General features: G+C 40.2%; 2 protein-coding genes across 5 annotated transcripts in view; one reads left to right on the top strand and one right to left on the bottom strand.

The window, feature by feature from the left end:
* gabrr2a (gamma-aminobutyric acid type A receptor subunit rho2a) overlaps positions 1-17,271 on the top strand; it is a 197,490-nt gene extending 180,219 nt beyond the window's left edge. The window contains exons 8-9 of the mRNA XM_079691714.1: positions 1,699-1,907; positions 11,587-17,271. Of these exons, the coding sequence (XP_079547840.1) occupies positions 1,699-1,907; positions 11,587-11,922 (545 nt within the window). The 3' untranslated portion in view covers positions 11,923-17,271. The remainder of the gene's footprint in view (positions 1-1,698; positions 1,908-11,586) is intronic.
* Positions 17,272-18,743: 1,472 nt separating this feature from the next.
* On the bottom strand, positions 18,744-26,762 carry LOC307047518 (uncharacterized protein). 4 transcript variants are annotated; one of them, XM_079694525.1, is made up of 8 exons: positions 26,286-26,762; positions 25,996-26,091; positions 22,944-23,061; positions 21,811-22,840; positions 21,022-21,568; positions 20,731-20,869; positions 20,332-20,480; positions 18,744-20,089 (listed from the first exon to the last, which is right to left on the bottom strand). In XM_079694525.1, exons 5-8 carry the CDS (start codon positions 21,155-21,157, stop codon positions 19,935-19,937), a joined length of 579 nt encoding a protein of 192 aa, XP_079550651.1. In that variant the 5' UTR covers positions 21,158-21,568; positions 21,811-22,840; positions 22,944-23,061; positions 25,996-26,091; positions 26,286-26,762; the 3' UTR covers positions 18,744-19,934. The 4 variants fall into 4 exon arrangements, 3 of the variants coding, with proteins under 3 accessions (XP_079550651.1, XP_079550650.1, XP_079550649.1); XM_079694524.1 differs by having other exon boundaries at positions 21,382-21,568; XR_013810463.1 differs by lacking the exons at positions 21,811-22,840; positions 22,944-23,061; positions 25,996-26,091; positions 26,286-26,762 and having other exon boundaries at positions 18,744-18,990; positions 19,090-20,089; positions 21,382-21,619.
* Between the last annotated feature and the right edge of the window lie 984 nt (positions 26,763-27,746).

Below are 27,746 nucleotides of genomic sequence, written 5' to 3'. Positions count from 1 at the left end.
GATCGGAGGCGGGGCTTAAGCTGGGGCCTACAGTACATACGGGTACTTTTGCTCCAGCCAGGCCCTTTTGGCTTCGTGCGCCACTGAGCAACTTTCATAGGAATGCATGCACCTCCAACCCCAGTTCTCGTTATACATCCATGGTCAGAACACGTTTACAGTCCAAAAGCTACAGCTGCCATTACAAGAGGAAAACGGATGATTGTTAGAGCTGATCCTCTTATCTCAGAGAGACACACATAGGGCCATCTCAATGAATGTGCCAGATCCATCTATTGACTGGGAGTCTGTCTAAACATTCAAACATGATTGGGTCAATACTTATATACTATATAATATATACAATACTGGAATTAAAGACTAGTTAAGTAAAGTTACTTCGTACCTGCAAATCTAGGAGACCTTGTCATCAAGAAGCTTCCCAGGGTTGTATTCATTACAGGGCTGTTGGAGCCAGTAGCGTGGCGTGGGGAAAAAATTAGTGGAAGCCAATAATATGTCCTTTCTTTTGGGTCGGGGGTGTGGTGGTCAATGTAACACTGTAACCAGATGAGTGATTACAGCACCCGGTATCATTTTACACACATTTGTATCATACAGATGCAGGACTTACACACGCCTGTTATCTAACCGACAGCTCCGCACGCACTCTCCATCCGAAACTCTAATAAGCATTCATTCACAAACTAAATCAGGAGACCTTTAACGTGTTACGTCCGATTCGCTCCTTTTTCCTCGCTGTACACAGCTCCAGTTTGGGCATTGGCCTGTCATCAGATTGTATTTGTTGTTGCTGCTGTAGCGGAAGTTTAGTACAATTCTTTTTTGATTAAATACTCCAAATCTCCACCCTCCATAATTGTACTTGCTTCAGTTGCTTGCTACTTTCTAACGGCGGTGGGAGTGGTGCAGTGGCGCTATCTATCTTCTATCGGTTAGATTTATGATTCAAAAATTATAAAAGTAGGGTAGACATGTGGATATTATCCGGCTAAACAAAACGTGCATTTATCTAACAGCTTCGTTTTCCACAGACCTTATTTAGAGCTATTTTCCAAAATCCTATGGAGAAATCTCATTGCTTTTTTGTTGAGGGAACGCGAGCGCAGCTTACTTCCGGGTTTTAGGACGTGTCACTGCACCACTAAGTTGATGCGATTTGATTGGATTGTGAGGAAAGGGAAGCTAGCCGCCTCTGGCTTCCTTTGGCATGGCCCTGACAAATCACACGTTGGCAGGGGCATGACGTGAGCCTCATCTGATTGGTCAATCCCTCCATTCTTTTTACCAAGGGAAGCACATTTTGGCTGGCCTCCTCTCCAACAGAGAGTGCAATCTACTGTTTCACCATAACATCTAGAGGGGCGCTGTTTCACTCTTTGTAAAATACTCAATGAGAATGGGGGAAAGACGGGCCGGCAGCAACACACAACAAAGAATTTCCGAAACTAAACGAAGTGTTTTTATTTATTTATTACAATTACAACTACAATCCGAATAAACAGGGGAAGCCTGGCTTCCCTTGGCCTCCAGGAGAAAACGCCACTGGTTGGACCACATTGCATTATATTGTGTTGTGTTGTTATTGCTTTGAACCCAGTTGAGCTGCCCCACATCGAGTCAGCTCCATAATTATACTGCACTACACTCTGAAATCTCAACCTGCAGTTAGTGAGGACTTTTTGTCTTTGTGTCTAGGCATCACCACGGTGCTGACCATGTCCACCATCATCACTGGAGTGAATGCGTCCATGCCCCGGGTGTCCTACATCAAGGCAGTGGACATCTACCTGTGGGTCAGCTTCGTCTTTGTCTTCCTGTCTGTGTTGGAATACGCCGTCGTCAACTACCTGTCCACCGTCCAGGACCGGAGAGAGCGCAAGATGAGAATGAGAGCACGATCTCAGGTTGGTTTCCGCTCTACGCTGTTTGAGAAAGACTTCAGAATGCCATTAAGTATTTAAATAAAAGAGGCATCCCTCTCCATTCAGGAGCCAGACAAGTCTCTGTAGCTGTTCAGAGGCTCCCCGCTCTAAATGCACTCTTGTGACTTAGTCATTTCCACTTCATAGAGAATCTGTCTAGGTACAAAAAGAATAAGCGAGAAACAAAGAGAAAGAACAATGAGAGTTTGTATGCGAACAACATGCTTTAAGAAAGTTGATCAAGTCATCATAAAAACATCTCATGCCTAAAATATGTTCAATAGAAAGGTTTAAATCAGCTAGCCAGAAATTTAATATTTTTTCAATTGATTCCAATGAGAACCGAGTGCATGCCATCGGAAGCGGCATCTTCCAGCGCCTAGCATAAAATCGAGGATCTCATTATTTTGACCTTAAGAGCTATTTATGAGACCCAATCCTAGAGCTACTCCTCCTGTATCTGTATCAAATGCACACATTGATGCCGCCATATGAGACAATAAAAATAGAAAGTATTTTTAATAGTAACATTAAACTGGGATTAATTTGCATCTTAAATATTAATATATGCACACAAAATGTATCCAACCTTCAAATTGACATTTTAAATCAACATTTCTCTGCACACTTACTAAAGAACAGTTAAAAACAACTACTTGAGTAGTGACATTATCCTATCCTTAAAACCCTGCTTTGTATTGGTCCGGCGTAATAGTATAGCTTCAAATATGTGTGTGGAAATCTCAGTTCATTTGTAGGGCTGCAAGATTATGGCCAAAAGGTTTGCTGTTTTCATTCAAATCTTTATTTAACCAGGTGGTCCCAATGAGACCATCGATCTCAGCGGTACCCGGTGGGGGGGGGGGCTTTGGTTTAAAGCTCACGATTTGGAGCAGAGACACACGCTAACTAAGCCAACAAACCAGTAGCGTAGGCAGAAATGTACTTTAGGGTGGGCATGTAAAAAATAGGGTGGGCCAGATTTTTCTTCTGCGCATCAGAAGCTAACAACAATCCCCGCCGGTACCGGTGGCAGATTACTTTTAGAATACTTTCGGAATACTTTCTTTTTCCATAACAGATGGGTTTTGGTGAACAGGAGACACGTGTTTTACTGTTTTAATGGCTTATCAAGAGCACAAACACAACATCTTGGCGTCATTCTGGACAGCTCTCTCATCTGCACCCCACATAAAAAACATCACCCGTACTGCATTCTTTGTACTGTCTTAAAACCTTTCCTTGGAATATGTTATGAATTGTAAGGTGTCCTTGGGTGCTTTGAAAGGCGCCCCTAAATAGAAGGAATTATCATTATTATTCATTCTTATTATCTGAAACGATGTGATAACTTATAAAACTTTTTCCAGTCACTTGCCCCATGCATTCAGCAGCAGCAGGCCATTCACTTTGATTTTATCCCGTTATAAATATCATCATTTCGACAATAAAGAAATGCTACATAAACGTTATCTTGCACATTTTATCTAACCATCTCCGTTTCTAACTTTCAATATATTTTAAAAGAGATCTCTCTCTCTCATCTGCGTGCGGGGGCGGGGCCTCACAGACACGCTGCATCTCTCTCTCGCACACAGTTTTTCCGGTGTGAGTACCATATGTGTTCGGGGTACCATAGGTGTTCGGGGGCCGTCTCTTACCAATGACGTCACGCATTGTACGCATTGTGATTGGCTGTACGGTAATTTACCCAGGGGTGCTCGGGGGCAAATCATCACATCTAAAGATCATGACGAACCGAATGGAAGTATTCCTATACTCCTAGCGTGTGAAATTTTTTATGAAAAACATGTAAAAAAAATATGAAAACGGAGCAATGGCTGTATGCCATTGGCTGTACGGCAACTCAAGAGGACCATCATACACGGTAAAATTCCGAACATTTAAACATAGCCTACACTTCATTCTTTACTTTGTCCGTTATTAGGGATGTCCCGATCACCTTTTTTTGCTCCCGATCCGATTCCGATCATTTGATTTTGACAATTTGCCGATACCGATTTTTCCCGATCCGATCTTTATGCAATGCATTAAGAGAAAAAAAAGAAAAAAAGCATTCAAGTTGTCCCTTAAGGTTATTTTTTTATTTAAATTGGATATTCTATCCAACATGGATATAGCTTCTTTCTTTCACAGCAGCATTGGATCAGTTCAGTTGTGCAGCATTGGATCAAAACAAAATAAAGCTTTCAGTACTCGTTAGCTTACTGCTACAATTAGACACTGCGCCCTGCCCATTCTGTTGCCAGATTTGAGAGAAATAAGCAACCAGGTCTATGAAAACAAGCCCAAAGAAGCAACACATACATGATGTTGTGTAATTTGAAACCAAAACTAAGGCCTCAGGATGACTTTAAGACTTGAACATGGTCATTTTTATTTTGTAACATTGAATACAACATTTTAAAAAAAGTATTTAAAAAAAACCGAAAAAAAAAAAAACCCCGATCCCCGATTATTTTCCTCCCGATTCCGATCTTTTGAAAATCACGTGATCGGCTCCGATCACGTGATCGGATCGAGACATCTCTATCCGTTATTATATAGAAGATATGATATAGGCTATGTTTCCATAGCAACAACTTCAAAGAGGAAGTTAACCTAAATTACGTTAGCATTTTCAATGGAAATATACATCGAAACATCATGTTTCAGTAAAAACAAGGCCCCACTGATCATCTACTCTCTGAGACAATTCCAGGGATGCCTGACTTGAGTTTCTAGCGCCAGGGAAAGTGGACAAAAGTGCCCCAGATCAGCCTCTTAATTTACACAGGGCCTAGTACTTAGCTTTGGGCATGAAAATTCAGGAAACTCCCCTGAGTATTTTATTACACATCTCAACTTTGGAGAGGAGTTGGGGGACAAACGACACATCAAATCACATCTCCACATCAAGCCGAAGCTAATTAGAATATTCTTGACTGCCTAGCCTGCGGGGAAATTGGTGTGCGTAAGGTCATTGACGTTGTGACGTCATTGGTAAGAGACGGATCCCGAACACATATGGTACTGACACCCGTAATGAATATTACATTTTGTGAGGAAACTTTTCCACTAATAATTCCAATAAGTATTCCAAAATGTATTCACTTCAGGTTTATGAAAATAACTGTAATCAGATTACTAAATTATTATTAAAAAATGTTTTCTTCTGACAGGCCAGCAGCAGTAGAGGTGGGGAGAGGGAGACGTGGGGAGAGGGAGGCGGGGCTATTTCATCGTTATAAGAAAATGATCGTATAGATCAGGGGTTCTCAACCTTTTTTGGGCCAGCAAAAAAAGTAGACTTATTTTCTTCCCTGAATATTAATGTTGACTAATATTCTGTGTTATATCATTTAAAAAGCATGTCACTGAATGCCAAATAATAGATTTGATTTAACTGGGCAGTTGGAATATCATTATCATTAGTTTACCAGAGAGCAGAAAAGCCATGTGAATGTGAATTAAAATGATATTTATGAGTGTTAAACAAACTCAGACAAGAGCAGAGAATACAAACAGACTGCTACGGAACAGCAGCAATTTCACACATGTCCAGTGCAGAACAAACAGTAGGCTACAAAACTGTACATTAGGCCTACAGAACTAACAGGTCGGAAAGGTGTTGCATTTCGCCAAATTGCGGGGGGGGGAAGGTTAGTGTGAGCCCTGCGCTTGGTGGTTCTCCGCCAGTTTCTTCACTGCGGGTTGCAGAGAACTTAGTTTCAGTCGCAGTGCACCTGAGGCCGTCAAGTTCAAGCGATTGCGGTACTTGGACTGCATGTGGAGGACCTGGCTGAATCCCTGCTCCACGAGGTATGTGGTTGGGAAAGCCAGAAGAAGCAGCCTCGCTTTCTCCCAGAGAGCCGGGTAACGCTGAGAGTATTTGACCCACATGTTGCCCCAGCCAGAGGTGCGTAAAATAGCCTGGGCCTCATCGTCACTCTGGATGTCGATGAGTTGCTCCTGTATTGCTGGCTCGCATTCCGCCACGTCCGCCTGAAAGGGCTGCACCACCCAGGTGGGAACATCGAGGTCCAAAAGATCTCTGAAGCGGATCTTCAAGTCGGCATTCACCATCCTCAGGTGGTCTGTGTAAATGAGGAGGCGCTCATCGGTAAGAGCCTCAGACACCTGCAATGAGTATAACCAGGAAATTGTTATCGGTGCAGAATGTTACCATCCGATTTGAAACTGGTTATTTTATTGCTAATTAGTTTACTAATTGATGTTTCTTTATTCTCATAATACATTCAGAACATAAGTTATTTATACTAACCAGGAACACAAATATAGTGTTGCATAGAGTAGCCTACATTTATTACATGTATTATTTATTATTATCATTATTTAGTAGCCTAGGCTAGATCACCTTGGTCAACAGCGGGAAATTAGCAAACTGCCTCCTGCCTATGCTTTGTCGGTATAGATCCAGCCTGGAGGTGAGACTGTGGATGACCGCCTTGCTCTGGATCAGAGTAACTCCTTTTCCTTGGAGCTTCAGCGTGACTTCATTCATTTTGCCAAAGAAGTCTGCGAGGTACATGATGTCGCAGCGGCTGGATGACACCTGTTCCCCGAGAGCTGCATCCACCTCCTCCAGGAACTCCACGATGCTGTCAAACAGCTCACAAAAACGAGCAAGGCAGTTTCCTTTTGAGAGCCAGCGGACATCAGTGTGGAGAAGAAGACGCTCAAAGGTCTCATCATTTTCCTGACACAGCTGTCGGAACAATCTGTTATTCAGGGCGTGGGCTTTTATTTTGTTTATTGCCTTTACTGCAACATTGAGAGACTCGTGGAGAGGTGGACTTTTAGATTTGGCCACAAGGTTGTGGCGGTGCAAGACACAGTGGACTGTGAGGACATGCGGGACCTGCTCCTTCAGCAGAGTGGTGAAGCCACGGTACCTGCCAACCATGGAAGGGGCACCGTCAGTAGCACATGCGAGGATGTTGTTGATCGGGATTGACTTCTCCTGTAGATAAGCATCCAGTGCATTAAAAATGGTCTGGCCCTTGGTGTCTGTGACCAGATATTTGGAAAATAAAAATTCCTCAGCCATCTCCTGACTGTTGGAGGTGCTATAGCGGACATAGGCCATCAACAGAACATTGTTGTCAGAAGTGGTTGTCTCATCCAGCTGAAGGCTGAATGGAGTTTCCCGCAGGATGGCACACAGCTGCTCCTCTGTATCAGCGCCCATTTCATCAATCCTGCGTGCTACGGTGTCATTACTGAGTGGGATGGATTTCAGCACCTGTGTGGGATCACGCTCCATCACAGTAGATATGACCTCTTTGATGGCAGGGAGTACCAACTTCTCTCCGATTGTGAACGGCTGCCCACATTTGGCTATCAGCAAGGAGATGTTATATGATGCTATTAGCCCGCTGTCAGTCTGGGTGGTCTTCCTAGCGAAGAGACTGCTGATGGTGCTCCTACCACGTTTCTCTTTGAGGGCCTGGAAGAACGGACGCTCCTTATCTGCCTTATCCGGGTGGATCTTGGTAAGGTGCTCCTTTAAACGTGAGGGTTTCATTCCCTCATTGGAAAATACATGTTCGCAAAGTAAACACATTGGGAGTTGTGCATTGGTAGGAGACGGTATGAAGCCATAGCTAAGATATTCAATAGAGTACTGTCTGCATTTTATCTTTTTCGCGGCCATTTTGCTGATGTGATATGATTTTTGTTGTTTTATGATGCTAATATTTAGGGGGGGGGGGGTAGTGTCACGATATGGCGGCAAACGCTAGAGGGCTAGCTGGTGACATGACAAGACATCGTGCCGGGAGCGGACCGGAAGTCGTTGTAATTTTGAACAAACAGAGCTCTGTGTGGAGCAGCCTGGCTAGCCAGCTCTTCCATGTCGTAGCAGACATAGAAAAGGGTATTATTTTCATAAACTGACCACTTAGTTCGAATCTGTTAGTGGAATTTGTCATATCAAAACATATCAAAATGTAACAAAGTGACACAGATTATTAAAAGTCGCGATCCCAAAATTACAACGACTTCCGGTCCGCTCCCGGCTGCTTTTTGTAGGGTACGTTCTTAAATGCGCTCCGAGCGCTCCGAGCGTTCCCGTTCCACAGTCCAGAGCGCTGCGCTCTGAGCGCTCACAGCTGGGTGCTCTGGCGGAACAGACGGGTTGTCCGAGCGGACTGACCGTTCGTGCATTTACGAACGTACCCGTAATAACACTGCTGACAGCTGACCAATCGCAAGCAGAGTTGTGGTTTCCTATAGCAACAAAAGATGCTGACAGCTGCTTTTTGTACAGGAAAAGACGCTGTGGCCAGCGTTTTTCATGACAAAAAGACATTATGCGTGAACGCCCCCCAAGAACACCTCAACGCCCCCCTTTCAAAAATATTGCTTCCAGCGCCCCCCGATGTTCTCTGAACGCCCCCTGGGGGGCGGTACCGCCCCCGTTGAGAACCAGTGGTATAGATCGTTGCAAGATGAGGGCAGTGGGGGCTCTTCTTGCAGTCTGGCTTTTTAAAAAAAAAAAAAGTTTGAGCCATCATTTATTTTGCAGGCAGCTCTTTGCCTCTCTCACGTTATTATGGCGCGCGCCGGTGTTGTGTCAAATGATGCACCCCCATCATGAAATGCACCCCTTGTCACGGGAACGCGCATTTGTAAATAAAACGTTAAGACGAAAACTAAATGTTCAGGTTTTTTTAATGGTAATTTACAGACTGTGAGTCGCTTAGTGGTAGCTCATATAGTCTTGATTCTTGTGATTAAACTTTTAGCTCCGTATTTTGATGGTAGTGGTGTCGAATACTGGATTTTTCATTAATTCGTCACTTCTTTTACGTTCCCACAGAACTAAACTGCATTCTAATTTAAGTTTAGCTAGAAACTTATTTTCTCCCATGTTACGTTCGTTATGAACGTATCTCAAATACGTTTATTTTCTACATATCTTTGCCATTTATTGTCTTTCATATTTGTCATATAATAAACAAAATATATGTTTACAAATGTTACATAGTCTTTGTCAGCATATTTTTGCCAAGTTATGCACCCCTTGGTAGGCTATCTTACAAAATAAAAGTGTCACATTCATGAAACTTGCTCCATTCATTGGTAGGCTACTAGTCCTACAACCATACCCTAAAAAATGCTTGAGGAAGGGATGAATAGAAACATCTTTTTGGGTGGGGTGCATTTTATGACAGGCCTGCTTATCACAATATGCACCCCCTTGCTATCTTACAAAATACAAGGGTCACATACATGAAACTTGCTCCATTCATTGGCACTAGTCCTACAACCATACCCTGAAAAATGCTTGAGGGTGGGAATAAGACAACCATCTTATTGGGTGGGGTACATATTGTGATAAGCAGGCCTGTCATAACATGCACCCCACCCAAAAAGATGGTTATCTTATTCCCACCCTCATACATGGTTACAAATGTGCGAGGGTGATGACGTCAGAGCCTTGTACTATGTGCCGGAGCCAGAGTTGGGAAGTAGTGGAGTACAAATAATTTGTTGTTGTACTTAAGTAAATGTTTCTGGTATCGGTACTTTACTCCACTACTTATTTCTATGAGGACTTTTTACTTTTACTTCTTACATTTTTAACACAAATAACTACTTTTACTTCTTACACTTTCCAAACAGGCTGGTTCCTTTAGTTTGAATGTGTGCTAGGTGGCGTGATCATTATTATGATCACGTGCCTATTGATTTGAACACGATCCGTGTATCCATCATTGTCAACGTTGTCATGTTGCCGTTGTTCAGCATGGAAACATTCATAAGCTAACAATGACATTATTTTTCTATTAATATAAAGGGAGGTCAGGAGCTCTTTAAAACAGCTGCTAGTTATGGGTACTTTCTACTTAAGTACATTTCAAAGCCAATACTTCTTTACTTTTAATTGAATAAAGAAGTTTAGTCAGTACTTTCTTTCTTTTTTAAACACAAGTAGGCCTATCTGTACTTGAGTAAAGGATGTGTGTACTTTTGCCATCTCTGGCCGGGGACCCTGAAAGCCCGGCCCAATTCCACCCCTGGATGTCAGGATAGATGTTGAATATGAAACCATCAGTGAATCGATCTGTGTCCACACTCTGAATCACTGTTTGGTGTCTGTTCTTATTCTCAGGGAATGAATGGACTCATTACACTGACTGCACACTAAACTCTCCTGACACGGCATGTCTCTACTTATTGCTCTTTAACCTTGATCAAGTAACTCCCAAGATTGATGTCAGGCCTTATGAATTATTCGTGAGCAGCAACATTAACTTTTCATTTGTAATGATTCTGAGATTTCCAAAAACTCAATGAATGTTTCCTACAATGAACACATTATGTTGTATCATACACTCATCACATACACTGTTCTGCAAAAAATACTCATTAGAACAATAAATATGTATTAACCCGCCGCTGAAATTAGTCCCCAACAAATGGTTAGGGTTAGGGTTGGGACAGTCATATGGCACATTGTTGAGATGTCAGAAAAGCATATAGAAACAGTGAAAATGGTTGAAAGAAGTCAAAATGTAAAAGGTTAAGGGAATACTTCATAGCAAAAAAAAAGATCACTGATCAACAGTAGCACTGTAACACTTCCTCTGCACCACTTATACCAAAGCAAATTCCTCATATGTGTAAACCTTGTTCATAAAACCGCTTCTGATTCAGATTCTGAGGACAAATCTAACGTTTTTTTGGGGAATCGTGTTAGTATTACTATTAATTTTTCGAGCAATGGTCAAGAAGTGTTAAAACATCGGCCAGGTCGAAAACTCACTAATTTATTACAACATCAATGAGAATTCTCCCTCTGGAGTGTTAATATGTTGACTAAAGTGAAGGCAAGATGACAAACCTTATGGTATAGTAATGTAGTTGTTGCTCTTGACTAAAGTGCCTTAGCAACACAAAAATGAACAATCACTATCATAGAGTGGTGCAGTGATGAGCGTCGCTTGGGCTTTCTCGACCACAACCAATGGGATTTTACTTTGTATTTGGGAATATTGCAGAAAAACGGATATGTGGGAATTACATGTTTCTGATACTTCCATGTTTTGTTCAGCAGGATAATCTCCACATATTAACAGTACTTTATGATGTTTGAAGTGTTAATACAATCGCCCGAAGTACAAAGCTTTAAAAAAACTAAATTGGAGTCACATTACTTCACTTTACCACCGCTAAGCTAAAGGCGGCTAATGTTTGGCATGATGACGTTTAGTAGTCTCATTTAGCAACCACTGTTTTTAAGTCACATAGAAGCAACGGAAATTCACCAGTGTGGTATATAACCTGATGGATTTTATGTTGTAGAACAAAAGGTGAACATGTTTTGAGCTTGTGTTAACTACAGAAATTCTTTCAGGAATAAAAAAAAACATTTATGAGACCAAAGAACTGGTGAAATGTTAACTAATTTCCGGTTTTCAGGACTCATTCCTTTAACTCTCTAGTAGTGCCCATAAAAAAACACGACAAAAAAAATCATTATCACAGATAATATACCACAGGTAAGGACACGAGGACATTTAAATTCTTATTTAAACACTTTAGGCTCAGGTGGCCTGATAGTCTCCATTAATTTTGGTGTTATCCCTTGATATTCCTTTAGTGGATAAACTGTATTTTCTTTTCCTGCCAGTCACTCCCCTGCACCTGTGGGATCTCCGGGACGCGGACCATGACCATGCTGGACGGTACCTACAGCGAGGCAGACACCAACAGCCTGGCCGGCTACACTGAGGAGCCCATGGTGCCGGAGGAGGAGCAGGAAGAGCTGCACGAGGTTCCCGAGAAACCCGAACACATGGTGGTGCATCTCTCAGTGAGCAGCGAGTCCACCACCACCAAGAAGAAGAAGAGCCTGCGGAAGCTTAACATCATCCAAAACACCCACGCCATTGACAAATACTCACGGATGATTTTCCCTGGGTCATACATCTTCTTCAACCTTATCTATTGGTCTGTTTACTGCTGAGAGACACTCAGAGTCTGGACATAGGGCAGGAGGAAGAACTCAGGCAGTAAAAGCTGCTCAGAATGGGATTATTGGGGAGTGCTGTTGTACTGTGTGTCTGAAGTGCAAGTTCTGCAAAGATTCATCATGGACACTTTGGGATTTATTGAACACTCTTGGTATGTTTTCTCATGCAGCAATTGAATGTTCACTATATAACAAAGAAAAACTGTCATTTGAATGATGTTTTTACACTACTTAGCTAATTATTTTCAAACTTCATGAACTTTCGACTGCTGTTTAAAAGCCCTTCGTCCTCATTTGTTCTGTTCATGAGATGATGCCAACTTTGTATTTGACTCCTAACATGGAGAGATAAGATGATGTGATTATGTAAGCTACTTAGTTGATGGATCTGTGTATTCAAATGTATTTGTAATGATTGTCAAGGCAGGAATCGACATGATCAAAAGGTTTTTAAGGCCCATTCTTTATCAGTCATGATTTAATTTCAAGCAGTGATTCAAATTTCATTTTTAATATGTCAAGATAACAGATTTGGAATATATTCTCCAAGCCTGTCATTCAGTTATCAATTAGTTCAGACGAATCAATCAGACTGAGAGGTTAGCACTGTTAGCATCTCCCTGACACTGTACTTAGCGGTGCTTTTAGCTAAATGCTAACATGCTAACATTCTAATCATGTTTAGCAGGTACTGTTTACCATGTTCACCATCTTAGTTTAGCATACAAACATACATACATACAGCTGAGGCTAATGGGAATGTTTTGCTGGAGTTTGGTCATAAGTACAGGAGGAATTGAATCTTAATGATCATGGCGTTTTATGAAACCTTGCAATCACAATAGTTATTCGAATTTATCGTGCGGAGAACATGAATATCTTTACCAAAGTTTATTGCAATCAATGTGTATATCAAAACCAAAAATGTCAATCTCATGGTGCTACTGGAGGAAGATACAGTCAGATGATCACTACTGCAGGTCAATCCATAGAATATTTGCCATACTACTATCTTAGTCTGGACCAACGTAGCCCCCCCCCCCCCCCCCCCCCCCCCCGAATCTTCCCTAGAGCTCCACTGCTAGCATTGAAAACTGTTTTCTAATCATGACTTTATTCTATCTTTATCAATGGCTAACAGGCTTCCTTACTTCATGGTCCGTCAGATACCGCTTTTTCACCGAGGCAGTTCCAGGGCCAATTTGGAGGCGGTGCCCAATCGCCAACTAGTTGCGCTCGAAGAACCAAGAGCCAGTAAGAGAAACTTCAAATAAGACAATCCCATATTGAAGTCGCTATGTTGCCAAACATTGTCATACAACTCAATTCAGTGTAAAAGGGGTACGAGTGGATTTAATCAATTAGTGATTTCTCTCCGCATTTATATATAAATCAGGTCCATCCTAATGAAATATAAGATGAGAAAATATGATTTATTCCATGTTTTCCTAACACTAGGTGGGCGCTTATTTTTCAAGTGCGTTAAATCCATTGCAAAGAAGTTGGCTAAACACCAGAATTTGCCATGCAGAAAACCATGTAGCACATTTGTGTTTGTTTCATGTAATCACTTACACTTCATTTCACTTACAAAGCCCTCCACCATCTGCCCCCCCCCCCCTACCTCACTGACCTCCTCATCCTCTACCAACCACCCCGGTCCCTCAGAGCCACCTCAGCCGGCTTGCTTTCCAGCCCCAAGGCCAAACTCCGGAGCTTCGGGATAGAGCCTTCTCTGTGGCAGTCCCGAAGCTCTGGAACTCCCTCCCCCAAGACCTCCGTGAGTCTGAGTCCCTCACCCTGTTCCAGTCCCGCCTCAAAACCCACCTCTTCAACTCTGTATCCATAAGCCCCCAACCCCCCCCCTCTCAACCAACTTCCTCCTGACTGTTTTTCTGTTTTGTTATTGTTTCTTTGTTTCTTTTTGTTTTTGTTTTTGTTTTGTTTGTCTACCCTCCCTCCCAAATGTAAAGCGTCTTTGGGTTCAAGAAAAGCGCTATAGAAATATTATTTATTATTATTATTATTCATGTGAAGAATGTTAACAGTCTCCACTTCGCTCACTAGTTGGACAAAAGTGAATGGGGTAAAAATAAATATCTTAACATAAAGACCTAAGGGTAATTATCTTCAGCACCACAATACCACCTGATATCTTGAGAGAATATAACATTTAATTAATTATTACGAGATATACTTGTTGTACTTGCCAGTTATGGCCAATCTCAACTGCTCAACTCAACATTCTCTATTCTGATGTGTTAAGACCAGCATGGCTTTACTGTATAACTGACCTCTTGGTAAACTAGCTTATTAAGTTAGTTTGCACACACTGATTACTTAGAGAACTATCTTATTTGTTGCTAATTCCCTTAGCATGTGACGGGAATGTGCAGATTTATCTTGTCTTTGAAATAAAACTTAAGTCCATATTTGGGACTACTCCCAGGCAGACCATTGAGTTTCCCCAAACTAATTTAGAAATGTTGATTGCACTTTGCGTGAAAACATGATTACCCGCTTGAAACAGCTTGTAATTGATCTAAACCTCCATTGTAAAACTTCTACACTCTAAAGAAATCTAAAAATAACCACCACTAAAATAATATGACCTGAACTCCGGCGTCTATAGATAAGAGATCAACTCAGTGAAAGCACCGTCTGGTGACGAATCAGAGCTCAGTGTGCAGAGTTTAAAGCTATCAAGTAATATTACAGGATAAAGGAAATACAGTTTAAACTGCCGTATGCAGGGAAGACGCCGACGTGTCACAGCTATCATTCATATCACATCATCAATCACATCATCGATCATATAATATCTTAATAGGCTATATCATATATTTCCTTATCTGAGTCAGCTTCGTGAGACGTATCTGGCCGTGCAACACTTACATTGTCACATACTGTATGCAGAAGTATTATTTTAATTTAACGAAACACTCAACTCGAATGTAATTAAAGTCAGATCCACTCGTGTCTTAGACGGGGCAGTGATATCATAAACTGTTAATGTGCGAATTCAAACACTCGTAGTTTATTTATTTTTTTACCAGCTGTTCTGTATTCACCTTGCAGGTGAAACGATGTGGCTTTTATCCTGGATTATGTGTTTAAGTCATGGATCTTTAAAGTGTAACTTCTTGATATTTGTCTAATATTATAGTTTACTTTTCATTAATGAAGTATGACGCTGCGCTGACAGTACGCTTGTCCATGTTTGTGATTGGTCAAATGTTGCTAACCCCGCCCCTTTCACGTGAACGCGTTTTCAGACGGAAAGAGAAACCCTGGGTTGATTTACCGAGTTAATAACCAGCGTCGTAGGACCACTTAGAGAGATCTCGTTTGTTAGGGTTAGTTAAGATAAATCAAACATATCCGGGTTCTGTTGAACTGGTTTCGTAGTACAGGGCACTGGTGGCTGCATAGCAGCGCTATTGTCAAAGACACAAACATTATACATTATGTTTTAATTTTACCAAGATGCAGTGATAACAATATTTGGGAAAGCTTAGCCTTCCCTAGACTACAGTACCCGCCGCCCCTGCCTGAACTGTCTCAATAACAGTTGTTAGAAGACACAACATTGTAAAAAAAGAGGCATCAGCAACAAGAAAACACATATAACAAATTTAAGAAATGGCTCATTGTATCTTTTACCATTTGTCATTAGCCTACTTGTCGAATACAGCCGGTCATGACAATACAAATGTTGTTATGTGGTTCCATTTGTTCCTCTGTGCTGTCAGATACTGTGATGAGATATGGACGGGTTGGTCTACATTTTGTAAGAATACCTTAAAAAGCCTGTGGCTGTAGCAGGTCATCTGTGAGGGCCGCACTAAGGTGGAAAACAAGCTCACCCTGGCCATGTGTATCTGGTATCTGCTATCAGAAAGAAAACATTTCAGCAGCATAATAAGCTTTTCTGTATCATTATAGAGGTAATATGTAATGTTTTATTATCTGCCATATTAAACTCTTTATTATTCATTTATAGTCGTGCAGTGACGACATATTTGTTAACGAAGCCAGAATTTAGCATCGCAAAGGCCCCCTTGATTTTTCCATCCATTTGAAATATTGCAGAAAACAAACTCAAATGTTTTGTTTAGCAGGATAATCTCCACATATCATCACCACTTTCAAGGAACTAAATCACGGTCACATGGCTGTGCGTCACTCCAGCTAAGCTAAAGGCGGCTATTGTGTGGTAGTCCTATTTAGTCAATGTTTTTAAAACACATAACAGCTTCCAACATTCACAAGTGGGATGTCTACTGACATACAGATGTAGCACTCTAGAATGGACTCCACCCAACGGGTTCCAGCCAAAAACCCAGCGGATCCCAGTGGCTGGAAATGTAAAGCCCTCCCACTATTTCCTTAGAGGGCGTTCAGGATTGAGATGGCGCTTCATTCACAAATACACAAAGACATGGGTGAACTTTGGTCTTCAGTTTGTTTGCAGCTCTGCAGTTGTGTTTGCCGAAGAGCATTTAAACACATATTTGTTATGGTTTTCACAGGCTACTATAACGAAAAAACATCAATATTTTAGATCAAATAAAGTACATCTAATCTTATTATCTTAATTGTAATTCAATAATATATAGTCTTTATATTAGAGCTGTCAAGTTAACGCGTTAATAACGCAAAAAATTAATGCCACTAATTATTTTAACGCGATTAACCAACACACTCTCACTCCCTAAACGTCCAGGAGCGACGCTTGGTCAGGGTCCCGTGGCGTGCAGTTCAACCTAGTCTCATAGCATTTCTTGTTATAGTCACGAAATGTAATCTATTGATTCATGTTCAACAACAGGATTATCCCCTTTTTTTCGTGTCACACAGACACAACGATTTTAAAAGCAATGTATATTTTCTACTGGTAATGTGTTTCGTGCCTGCAGCACGTCTTTTTCTCTTTTTGTCGGGTCGTGGAAGACCGGAAGCTGTGTAGTTCATAAAAACATGTTCTTACTCAATATCAAGCCACAACTATTGCTATTATTTTAAATCGTATAATTTCTGACTTTTGTTGCCGTCTGTGAGGAAAATAAATCGGGCTCAGAGCCTCAGAATACTGAAATCTGTATTTTTTAAATCTTTTTTCCCTTTGTTATTGTTTTCAAAATAATACACTGTTATTTACTCGCCAATAACACACAATTATCCTTGCTTTTATTTATTGGTTTAATTCCATGATCTCGGGCTTTTTTGGCGTCCGTCAAGAACTGAATTTCAAAATAAAAATAACCGGAAACAGACATAGGCATTTAGAGCGATTACCCAAGATCCTCAGCTATGGTTTAAGCTCGCTGATTTGGATGTTTTAGCCGCAATGCATGCTGGGATTTGGTGTTTATATGATGTGAAATCGGAAAAACATTTTTAAATAATAAAATAATACTTAATTCCGAGTGTTCTTGCTTTTCTCTTTGAAAGTCATCACATAATGGCATTGTAATACACGGTTCGGCTGCATTACATATTACAGATCTGCCGTAGTTCTTTATTTATAGAGTCCTGATGAGAAGACCTTTGGAAAAACTGGAAGAAATGCAGCCGAAACTGAATACTTGACGTGGATCATAAATATATCAACAATTAAACAACATCTTTAATTTCTCTTCACACAATTCGTCTCCTCGCAGTATCAACACTAATTCGGCTGAGTTTTACATTTGATCTATTTCATATAGGTTATATTTACACCATAACGGTGCACAGCTGATATAAAAGGACTTGTAGTTTTTAAAGATATTACTGATTTTCTTTGAATATAAGAATGTAAATACTGCGTCTGAAATAGTATAGCAATATGCTGTAAAATTATGTGAAAACATGAATAAAACTACACATCTTCAGATGTTGTGCATACATAAGTGTCCTACACTAATAATACAAAGTTATTATGGCTGTTTGTACCTTGTGTGTGTGTATTGTTTAAAGCATGTTATTGAATTATTGTTTTTATGTGTTATATTTGATTAAAAAAAATATTAGAGTACATACTTTCATAGGGGGAAAGTAGAAGGTCTGTGATAGAAATATAGAATATAAAAAATCAAGAAGATACTATAAGTGATCTCTACAATAAAACAGTTTAGTGCAGGATGTACAAAGATATTAATAGGAGGAGGTGCAAAACAGAAAAACGAATTAACCTTCATTAACACATTAAAGAATACTTTAGATTAAGGTCTTCTTTTAAATAAGAAAAAAGCTTTGGGGGTATTTATCTACAGATCAATATTAAGCCTGACAAAGTACTTAAAGAGCTTACGAAATGAAGGACAACACTGTTCTTATTAGGATAATATATACTATTATTAATGGGAAATCATTTGTCATTAATGACAATATGCCCGCTGTATTTATAAATCGTGATTTATTACAACTTTCCATGCTCGCTTCCGATGTTACACGACCGCTCCGGACCAAACAGCTTTCGCCGGTTAGTGACGTCACGCACGTCACGAGTAGAACACTTTTTGAATAATACACTAACTATATGGCTGATGTCGGACTCTGGCTCGGACATTTCGACAGCATCGAGTGACAGTGAGTCGTCAATAGACTCGGTGCACTTTCAAGAATAGGAGGATTTTATTGAAGAGGATGCCGGTGTGGTTGAATCGGATCATGCGGGCGAGTCTAACGTGGTGGCACCATACCAGTTTGAGCCACAATATTCAAGTAGCGGTAGAGATACAGACGCGAGCGAAAATGGGGACGTTGATCCTGTTTTTGGCGGAGATCCGGTGCGGCAACAGAACACAGACTGGTATACATTTGACTTTAATTCATAGAGATTCTCAATAAATAGTAAATAAATAATAATAAATAGCAGGCACACTTGGCTCAGGCAACAGAACACAGACTGGTATACATTTGATTATAATTCATAGAGATGTTCATATATAGTAAATAAATAATAATATATAGCAGGCACATTGGCTCAGGCAACAGAACACAGACTGGTATACATTTGATTATAATTCATAGAGATGTTCATATATAGTAAATAAATAATAATACATAGCAGGCACACTTGGCTCAGGCAACAGAACACAGACTGGTATACATTTGATTATAATTCATAGAGATGTTCATATATAGTAAATAAATAATAATACATAGCAGGCACACTTGGCTCAGGCAACAGAACACAGACTGGTATACATGTGATTATAATTCATAGAGATGTTCATATATAGTAAATAAATAATAATACATAGCAGCTATATAAGTACAGTCCATTTACCATTTACTGGTATACATTTGATTATAATTCATAGACACTTGGCTCAGGTAACTGCATCACACTCTGCTAGGCTTGGAACTCACCACAGAAGTAGGTCTGCTCCTAAAAATGCAATTATTTCTCAACTATCTTTTGTACATTTAGGTGTACATGTGAAAAATGTACAATCATGGAAACAATTGAAGAGTGCCAATGCTGCCAAGAAAAGGATGTCATGGTGGCCAAAATGGAGGAATTCAATGAATATGAGGGAGATGGTGCAAACATAACCTGCGTAATAGATCACCCAGGATTCCAATCAAATTGTCTGGATGTTTGGGTGTTGCAGACAGCCTACCATCATTATTCAAAGAGGGACCGACAACAAGCAGGTGATCAGCCACGTAATGAGTAAGTTACTTGTGTTCACAAATTTGTGAACTCAAGTCATTTTTTGGGGGTTATTATTTTTGGGTCACTCTGGCAAAGTTACAGAATAAATAGATGAATAAGTAAATAAGGTTGAAGTGATTACCATTGACATTTATGATCTTGTATTTTACAGAATGTATCGCTATGTGGCATACCGCCAGCTAGTGAGATTTTGCTGGGGAATACTTGGTAAGAACCACAGAATCCCACTGCCATCATGTGCCATTAAAAAGATCCAGGCGACGTTTCCATCTGACATCTACACGTTGTTCAAGTATCCAGCACTTGATTAGAGTCAATAACAAAACTGATTGTCAGTTCAGTGATTAAATCTGCTTCTAAACAGCGCAACAGCGTCTCTCTTGTCTGGTTTTTCCCATCGACTGCTGAGTGGATCTGGGACATCGAAAGGTTCCTCATCGACATTGTTTTCGCACAAGCGTAGAGTCTCGGTCAAGAGTTCGGTAACATACTCTGCAAAAAAGATGTTTTATAATCAAGAATGATATACTATATTTTCTAGTCCCCCAATTATGCATAGCATGCCCTGAGGCACTTTGCATAATTAATAATTGTAGTTGAAACTGTACACTCCATTCTCACATAGCTCAATTTTCAATATTTACACAATAATGTTGTCCGAGATTGAATGTTTTTCATTAATTTGGTAAAACGGTATAATTAATGTTATTATTCTCTCACTTTCACTTTCTTACCATATGTAGCTGCTGTATTCACACGTCTAACTACATGACCACCTTTCTTTGCTTTGGGGAATTTCACAGTGTATTGGAGTTGTCCTGTCCTGGTTTTGGCATGCTTCCTGCCAGATTTCTCATTGTAGTGCAGTGCTGCTAGGATCAACCTACAAAATAAATACATTTATTTTATAGAGAGAGAAAGAGAGAGAGAGATTTCATAGGGATTTTAGCGTTTGCAGGCCATTTACATGCACACAAACCCATAGATCTCACTACAGGAGAGGGGAAACCCCCAAAAAAGAAGAACTTGGCAAATAGATAAATAAGCAAATAAAGTTGAAGTCTCTAGTATTTTCTGATGAGATTCATATTATAATTTATCTGCAATATATGCCAGTGTACGAGTATGCATACATCTTTGGGGAAAACTGGTTGACTATACTGTGGTATACTTCCAGCCCGTAGGTTTGCTGTGAAGGTGACATCTTCTTGACATCTCTGACAAAAGCTTTCTGGCTGACAACTTTATTCAGCTTTAGTGCTGGCACTGAATCTGAAAATACACAATCAAAAAAGGATATAGGATATACGATAATAGAAAAAATATTAGTTCTTCACTGCATATCATTTTTCTTTACTGAAGACACAAAAACATTCCTACACAACATTTGATGAGTGGTCCATTGTCGTAGAAAATATTATTACCTGCTTTGAGCCATTTTTTCTTGCGGTTCTGAGCTGCAAGCAGCCGACCATGGGCACATTTCTCGAACACTCTGCCATGTTTGGTGTGAATGTTTATAATGTGGTTGTTGAGGGACAGCCATTTTTCAGCAATCATTTCTCCATTTCCATCCAGAGTTGATACGGCACACCGATACAAATGGTTCAGAATGGATTGTATCCATTCCCCAATATCGGTACATTGCTTGTCATTTGCAAGCTTTACCAGTTTTTTTTTTAGGTCTATAAAATAGAAAGTTCAGTATTTTTTTTTTTTTTTTTTTTTAAATTGGAGTGAATTGGACAATTATAATTCTACTATAGTTAGAAAAATGAACCTACTTTTTGCAAGGTGCCAAACGTCGAACCGATGGTCCACATGTTCTTGGTTTTCCTTCAGCCATTTGTTGATCTGTGTGTGTCTGTCTGTCACAATTGTCTTCATGACAAGGTTTTCACTCTCCAAGAACTGGACACATCGCACAAGCCCCTCTTTTGCCATGTGGACACTTGAAGGGACTTCATTACTCTGGAAATACATTCAGAACACACATAATATTTTATAAAGATGGCTATCATAGAGCATTGGATTTTCAGCGGTCATATTTGTGAACATGGTTAATGCTTTGAGCTTGAAATGCATCGGCCAAAAAAAAACACTCCTGAAATGATATTGTCTTGGGTTCGATAGAAAACATTCTCAGATGTGTTCGGCTATAAAGTATTTGGAGGAGGCTATTCATAACATAGGATACATTCACTAATACTGACCTGCAGTAATTGAACATCCAACACCTTGTTTATTGTGAGGTCTTGTATGGTATAGGATCCATACTTGGCACAGTGACCAGGGCTATCACAGCGTCCATCCCCTCCTAACACCAGTTCTTTGTGTTTGTTCGTCTCCTTCAGTTTCTGCACAATGTTGTTCCGATTCCTGGTCCAGACTGTCTTGATTGCAGGTTGAAGGAATTTCTTCTGATGGTTCAGAAATGTTCTTGTTGTGATGGTGTAGCAGTTGATGGATTTCACTACCCTCAGCACTTTTGTTGGTGATGTACCCGCAAAAAGAATTCCTGCTGACAACAGCAGATTTCCAGCAGGAGTTTTATCAATTAAATGTTGATTCTGCCATGACCTGTGAGAAAAATATATTCATTCAATTTTCTATCATACTATACAACCTGTATGAGTATCTCATGAATAGGACCACCTGTCAATCATCGCCACAAATATCATTCTCGAATACATATTTCGCATGGTCATCATTTCAAAATATTAGCTTTGAAAACCACAATGATTGCAGTTTTGATCGATTTCCACAAATGTGCCCATTGTTCTCCGAAGGCGACCTGGCGAGTTCTCTTTACACATCGGACAATGGGTGAATAGTGACATCCGGGAAGACATGAACACAAGCAGAAGCTTACTCCTAAGAGGATCATTGTCGTCCTGGTTGTCACTGTCCCTGTGAAATGGACAAAGAGTAAAATGATCAAGTCTGCAATAAATGGCTGGATCCGACCCTGCATAATGATAATGTAGCAACATTTAAAAAACATGACAAGACAATACTCATCAGTTGACGAATCACATTCCACGTCTGATGGGCTATAAAGATGATCATTTTGATTATCCTCTTCATGTTGGCTATTGTCGGCCTCAAGCTCTTTTTCCTCATCAATTATGTCCCTTTCAGGGAGGTTTAGCTGCAGGTTGCACTGAATCCCAGCATCCACAGTACTTGTGTCATCATGTGTTTGTGTCCCAACAGTACACCCAGTTGGTTTGACTTCAATTCCTGAAAATATTTTATATAATATTATATAATGATATATATACGCATGTTACATGTATGTGTATTTGTATCTTACATATCAATATTTAAATATTATGATACTGACCTTTGGAACAACCAACATGGATTCGAACTTGCTGTCCAGCTGACCTGAAACGTGGTCGTGCCTGCATGGACTTGTGGTGTATTCGTGGAGGGGGGTCCGTTTGCACATCAGTTTCATTCTGAAATGTACAAAACACAGCACAACTTTACAAACAAATTTTTGAAACTAGCTTAAAATTGTATTGAAAGTGTTACAGGCTTGGCTTGTCACTTCAAGAGTAGCAGCCGCAAGGGGTTGTGGGTTTTGGAGTCTGTCTGTGTGTAAAATGTGATGGCCAAGGCGGGGTGCGAAGGTATGAAGAGAGATACGAAAGCATGGGCGGACTGGGACACAAATTCAGCCCGGGACGTTCAGACGCACCGGCCCACGCGTGCGGACCACCCTTGTAGCCTACAGATAAATTATACATCCATGCTAACATACTGTTATGGCTAGATTCCCCAGAGTCAAGCCATAACTGCAGCTGTCTCACTTTCCTCAGGGTCAACTGCATAAGAAGAACATCAGCAATCAATTAAATTACCAATATTATATCCAGTGCTTGAATTGGGCCGGTACTCACCGGTACGCAGTACCGGCACTTCTGATTTTTACCCATGTGGTACCGGCACTTCTTACTGAGTACCGGCAAGGTGCCGGTACTCAGTAAAATGCCGGTACTCAGCCGCCGGCAATATACGTATATATTGTAAACGCAACGCAGCGCAAATGTGGGTCTGACTCTGCCTCACAGAGGGTGACTGGCTGTCTACATGACGTGGCCTGCCGACATTGCCACTTTCATACAGATCATACTAATGCCCTCGATTGGTCTCTGTGTGTCATTCAAGCTCGGGAGGGTGTGTGTTGGTGTATGTGTGGCGCGAGCGAGCGAGAATTTGCGTGCACCCGTTACGTGTATTGTTGTTAGCATCTGGTGCTAGCTAGCTGCGCTAACGGATATAAGGAGCTTTTTCAACAACAAGGTGGAGGGAGAGTCCTTTGCTGTCAGACTGAGAGGCTGATAACTACAGCTCTGGTGAGGTAAATTACTCTCTGAGTCTTTAGATAGTTAACTTAGTTTAAGTTATCTCAGTGGGTCTCAAACGGTTCGGTCACCATTTATGTAAACACATATTTCCATTTGAGGGGGTAGTGATTAGTAAAATATGCATGAATAATACAAACAAAATGTTAACTAGGTGAAAAAAGGTAAGATAAACTTGTTGAGAGCTAAAACTAGTCTTTGCTGTTGCCTCAAAGAGGAGCAGGGGGGAGAGGAGGGAGACAGGAGAGGCCGATTCAGGAGCCCAGACACACTCACAACTATAAATGAACCAAAAACAAATAAATAAACAAGTTTCAATGTTTTTTCATATTGGATATTGTATGTTATTGGTTATGGCCATGTACTTATGATTTTATGATTATTTAAATGTATACATTTTTGTTTCATATGGGTGTAGTCTCTTTATTTCCCCCTCAAAATGCACCAGATTGATGCATTTAAGTCCAACATTTAAAAAAAAATCTTACCGGGGGAGCATGCCCCCGGACCCCCCTATAGGATTTGAGGCCCGGCCCCACTGTTCCCAAATAGATTTGCAATTTTTTTTAAATAGTAACCCATCTCCATATGTTTCTTTTTGGGTAGTAGATTTAAACTAGAGGGCTATCACTTTGTGCAGCAACGCTATTGACAAATACATCCAGCAAAATGGCACAAAAAAATGGTAGTGACCTCAGGGACGAGGAGTCATTTAACCAGCCAGTAGGAGTCAAGCTTTACTTTCTTTTATATCCATAAAGAAAAAGTAAATCTGTTTACAGTTGTTTCATTATGGATGTTGAGAGGTATCCATATATCTCTTCATTTTGCTCTCAAATTGCACCAGATTGATGCATCTACCTTCAATATTTAAAAAAAAAAAATCCCGGGGGAGCATGCCCCCGGACCCCCCTAGACTAGAGGGTGTCAGGTCCAATCCCCACTTATAAAAATAGCACTTTACCACTGCACCCCCTCTAATCTCAGATGCACCCTGAGTCATTTTGATTAAGTACAGTGAGCCTTTCTAAAATATACAGTAAAGAGACAAACCCACCAGCATTATAGGATATACTATGACTTTGTGCCAAATACTTGTTGCTGATTTAGAGTACTGGCACCTTTTTTATTCCAATTCAAGCACTGATTATATCAATATCAAAATTCGGAAAGGAACTGCTTGTCTAATTCAGGCCTATAAAATAAATGCAATAGTGAATTGGCCACAAATCTCTGTCCTTATTATTTAATATTATTATTTAAAATGATAATATTATATAATTTAACTTGGAATATCATGAGCATATGACTATCCTAATGCATCTAACTTTATGCACAATATAATAGTCTGGCCAGCCCTGCAGCCCGTTCTAGGTTCTGATTGGCTCTCTAGGTTGGCATTCTAGCTTCTAACTGGCTGTCCAGGTTGTCAATCACAGCCGTGGGCAAATTATGCTAGTCGTAACATTGCTAAACTTTTTCATGACGGTTTTCTCAGGGAGCTTGTCTGATGAGTGGACCTCTGACGCAGGCCTCGCCCTCTCCCGGCCCAGCCCCTTCAGTTAATGTATTAGCCTACTTTCAAAAACATAAGATTGACAACCTATCAATAGCCCCGTAGTCTGTATTCTATCTATATGGCGCTGGTCTGTAGGCCTATCCAATACAGTGTCAATGTAACTGATTACTGTGAAGAATGTGAATACACGGAGGTTCTTCCCACGGCACCCGAAGCTCCGTTTTCCTGCTTTTTCCCCTCGAAATGTCTGGGCAGCTGGTCACCGGCTGACAACAAGGCAAGTCAGAAACCTGAAACTACAGTTTTACTACGGAGATACCGTTAGTAAATAAGGTAACACAAGTTTATACATAATATAATATCTAATAACATTCATAATACAACATGTGGTTGAATTGATTGAGAGAGCAATGCTATAAAATCAAACAATTAAATATATGAATTATGTACATACATGTGATGAAGATACAAATTGTATTTTTACACAGTCCGTTCTGTATACTTACTGGTGTAGACACAGCTTCCTCCCCAGTGTGGATGTCCAATAGATTGTCGCTATCCTCAGTTCTGTCAGTGGCTTCATTGAACAAAGTTTCCAATACCTATGTAACAATATTGACATTTTTCATAATTTGAAGCGGTTTTAGGCCTATGAGGTATACTTTTACTATAAATGCTGTGGGCAAAGTGCATACAATCATATATGGCATCATGACTTCATCAACTCATAAATGTGTGAGATTTGACATGTCATTTTGATTCAGGCGTTATGCTTAAAGCAAGTAGCGCGGCTTACCTTCGCTCTCTCCCTTTTGGCGAATGCATTTCGCCGTCTCTTTAGTGAGGACTCTGCATCGGGGGACGTGTAGGAATCGGCGTGGTGGCTTGTGCTGGCATTTGGGGTCTTGGCAGTATTTTTGGAACAGCATCTTTGTTCAGTTTGAAATTATTTTTTAATCCAATTTCCTTAGCGAGCATTGTTGACTGGTCGAAACACGATCTTTCAAAGTGCTGCCCACAAATTGTAGGTTTCATCGACCCCGGGTTACCTGGACCAGCAAAGTCCGCCCTCGTACGACGCACTTGTTTGGTCCATATTCGCGACATTTGATAATTTTTTGGCCACAAAAAAATCCCATAGCCAGATTTGGAGACGGCCCCACATCCCCATACCACACATCGCTTGCCGATTATTCTTCGCGTTTTGTTGTTGTGCATCCTTTGTTTTAATATTTGCCGCTTCAAGCCATTTAAACAATGGTGACTCAGCTGTGTTCTGCTCAGCTGTGTTCTACTCATGACGTCACCGCCGGAAATGACCGAAGTTGTTGTTTCCAGAGCTACGAACGATCGTTACTCACTGACAACATTTGTATGCTGTTATAATCGTGATTTATTAAAAAATACATCAATAATAAAAAACACATATGGCACATTTCACAATACAAATGCAACCTCTATCATATACTAAGCCCACTAACAGGTGCTAAAAGCATTTCGTAAGCTCTTTAACGTCTAATATATTGCTTTCCTGTAATGTTAACTATGTTGAAGCACTTGTTTTAACTGATATTATTCATATGAATTATACTCTTATGTATGAAGATAGTATAAGAAATGTGCAGAATATGACAGTTTAATGGTCATTAATAACCTTTAATGAAGGTTAATTCGTTTTTCTGTTATACACATATTGATAGATGTCTTGTAATTCGCTGTTGAGGGACCTATGAGCCAAGATTTTTTATTCATTGCATACGCCGTAGTTGTGTATATGATATGTCAATAAACCTTTGAAAGTCTTGAAATCTTGAAAGGGATTTGCAAAATAGCCATTATACAGTCTTTAATTAACTATTAGTAGAGAATAGCGAGTAATTAATATACTTTATTACTCGTTTCCATTCATGTCAATTGCAGATAAATGTTTAGTCTTCTCAAGCACCAACTATCAAATATCTCTCCTGATTGTTGGCACTTGACAATCAGCGTACCTGAATTTTACTCAGGTGTAACTAAAGTCTGATTTAAGGGTTGTTTATATTTCACATCATTAATGAGAATCTGCAAAGTAACTCAAATAAGTGTAGTGGAGTAAAAATACCAGGTAAACCTCTGAATTGTAGTGGAGTAGAATTACAAAGTAACAATGAGCTGTCACGTGGGTATATATTAATGCTGTGCATTATGGACACAAGCGATTTTCACCCATTTATTAATTATATGTTTTACATTTGATAACACCAATGTGTTTAAT

The sequence above is a fragment of the Notothenia rossii genome, assembly GCF_949606895.1.
Source record: "Notothenia rossii genome assembly, chromosome: 7".
NCBI lineage: Eukaryota > Metazoa > Chordata > Actinopteri > Perciformes > Nototheniidae > Notothenia > Notothenia rossii.
Note: the sequence above shows the minus strand (reverse complement) of the source record. Positions and strands in the feature narration are given on the sequence as shown.

Excerpts from the sequence above, each read along its gene's own strand:
- LOC307047518 (XM_079694523.1), bottom strand. The coding sequence starts at position 21,580 with ATGTATTTCCAGAGTAATGAAGTCCCTTCAAGTGTCCACATGGCAAAA. Across the intron at positions 20,870-21,381 it reads CGTTTGGCACCTTGCAAAAA|ATTCAGTGCCAGCACTAAAG; the intron begins GTAGGTTCATTT and ends GTGTATTTTCAG. Across the intron at positions 20,481-20,730 it reads AACCAGTTTTCCCCAAAGAT|GTTGATCCTAGCAGCACTGC; the intron begins GTATGCATACTC and ends TTTATTTTGTAG.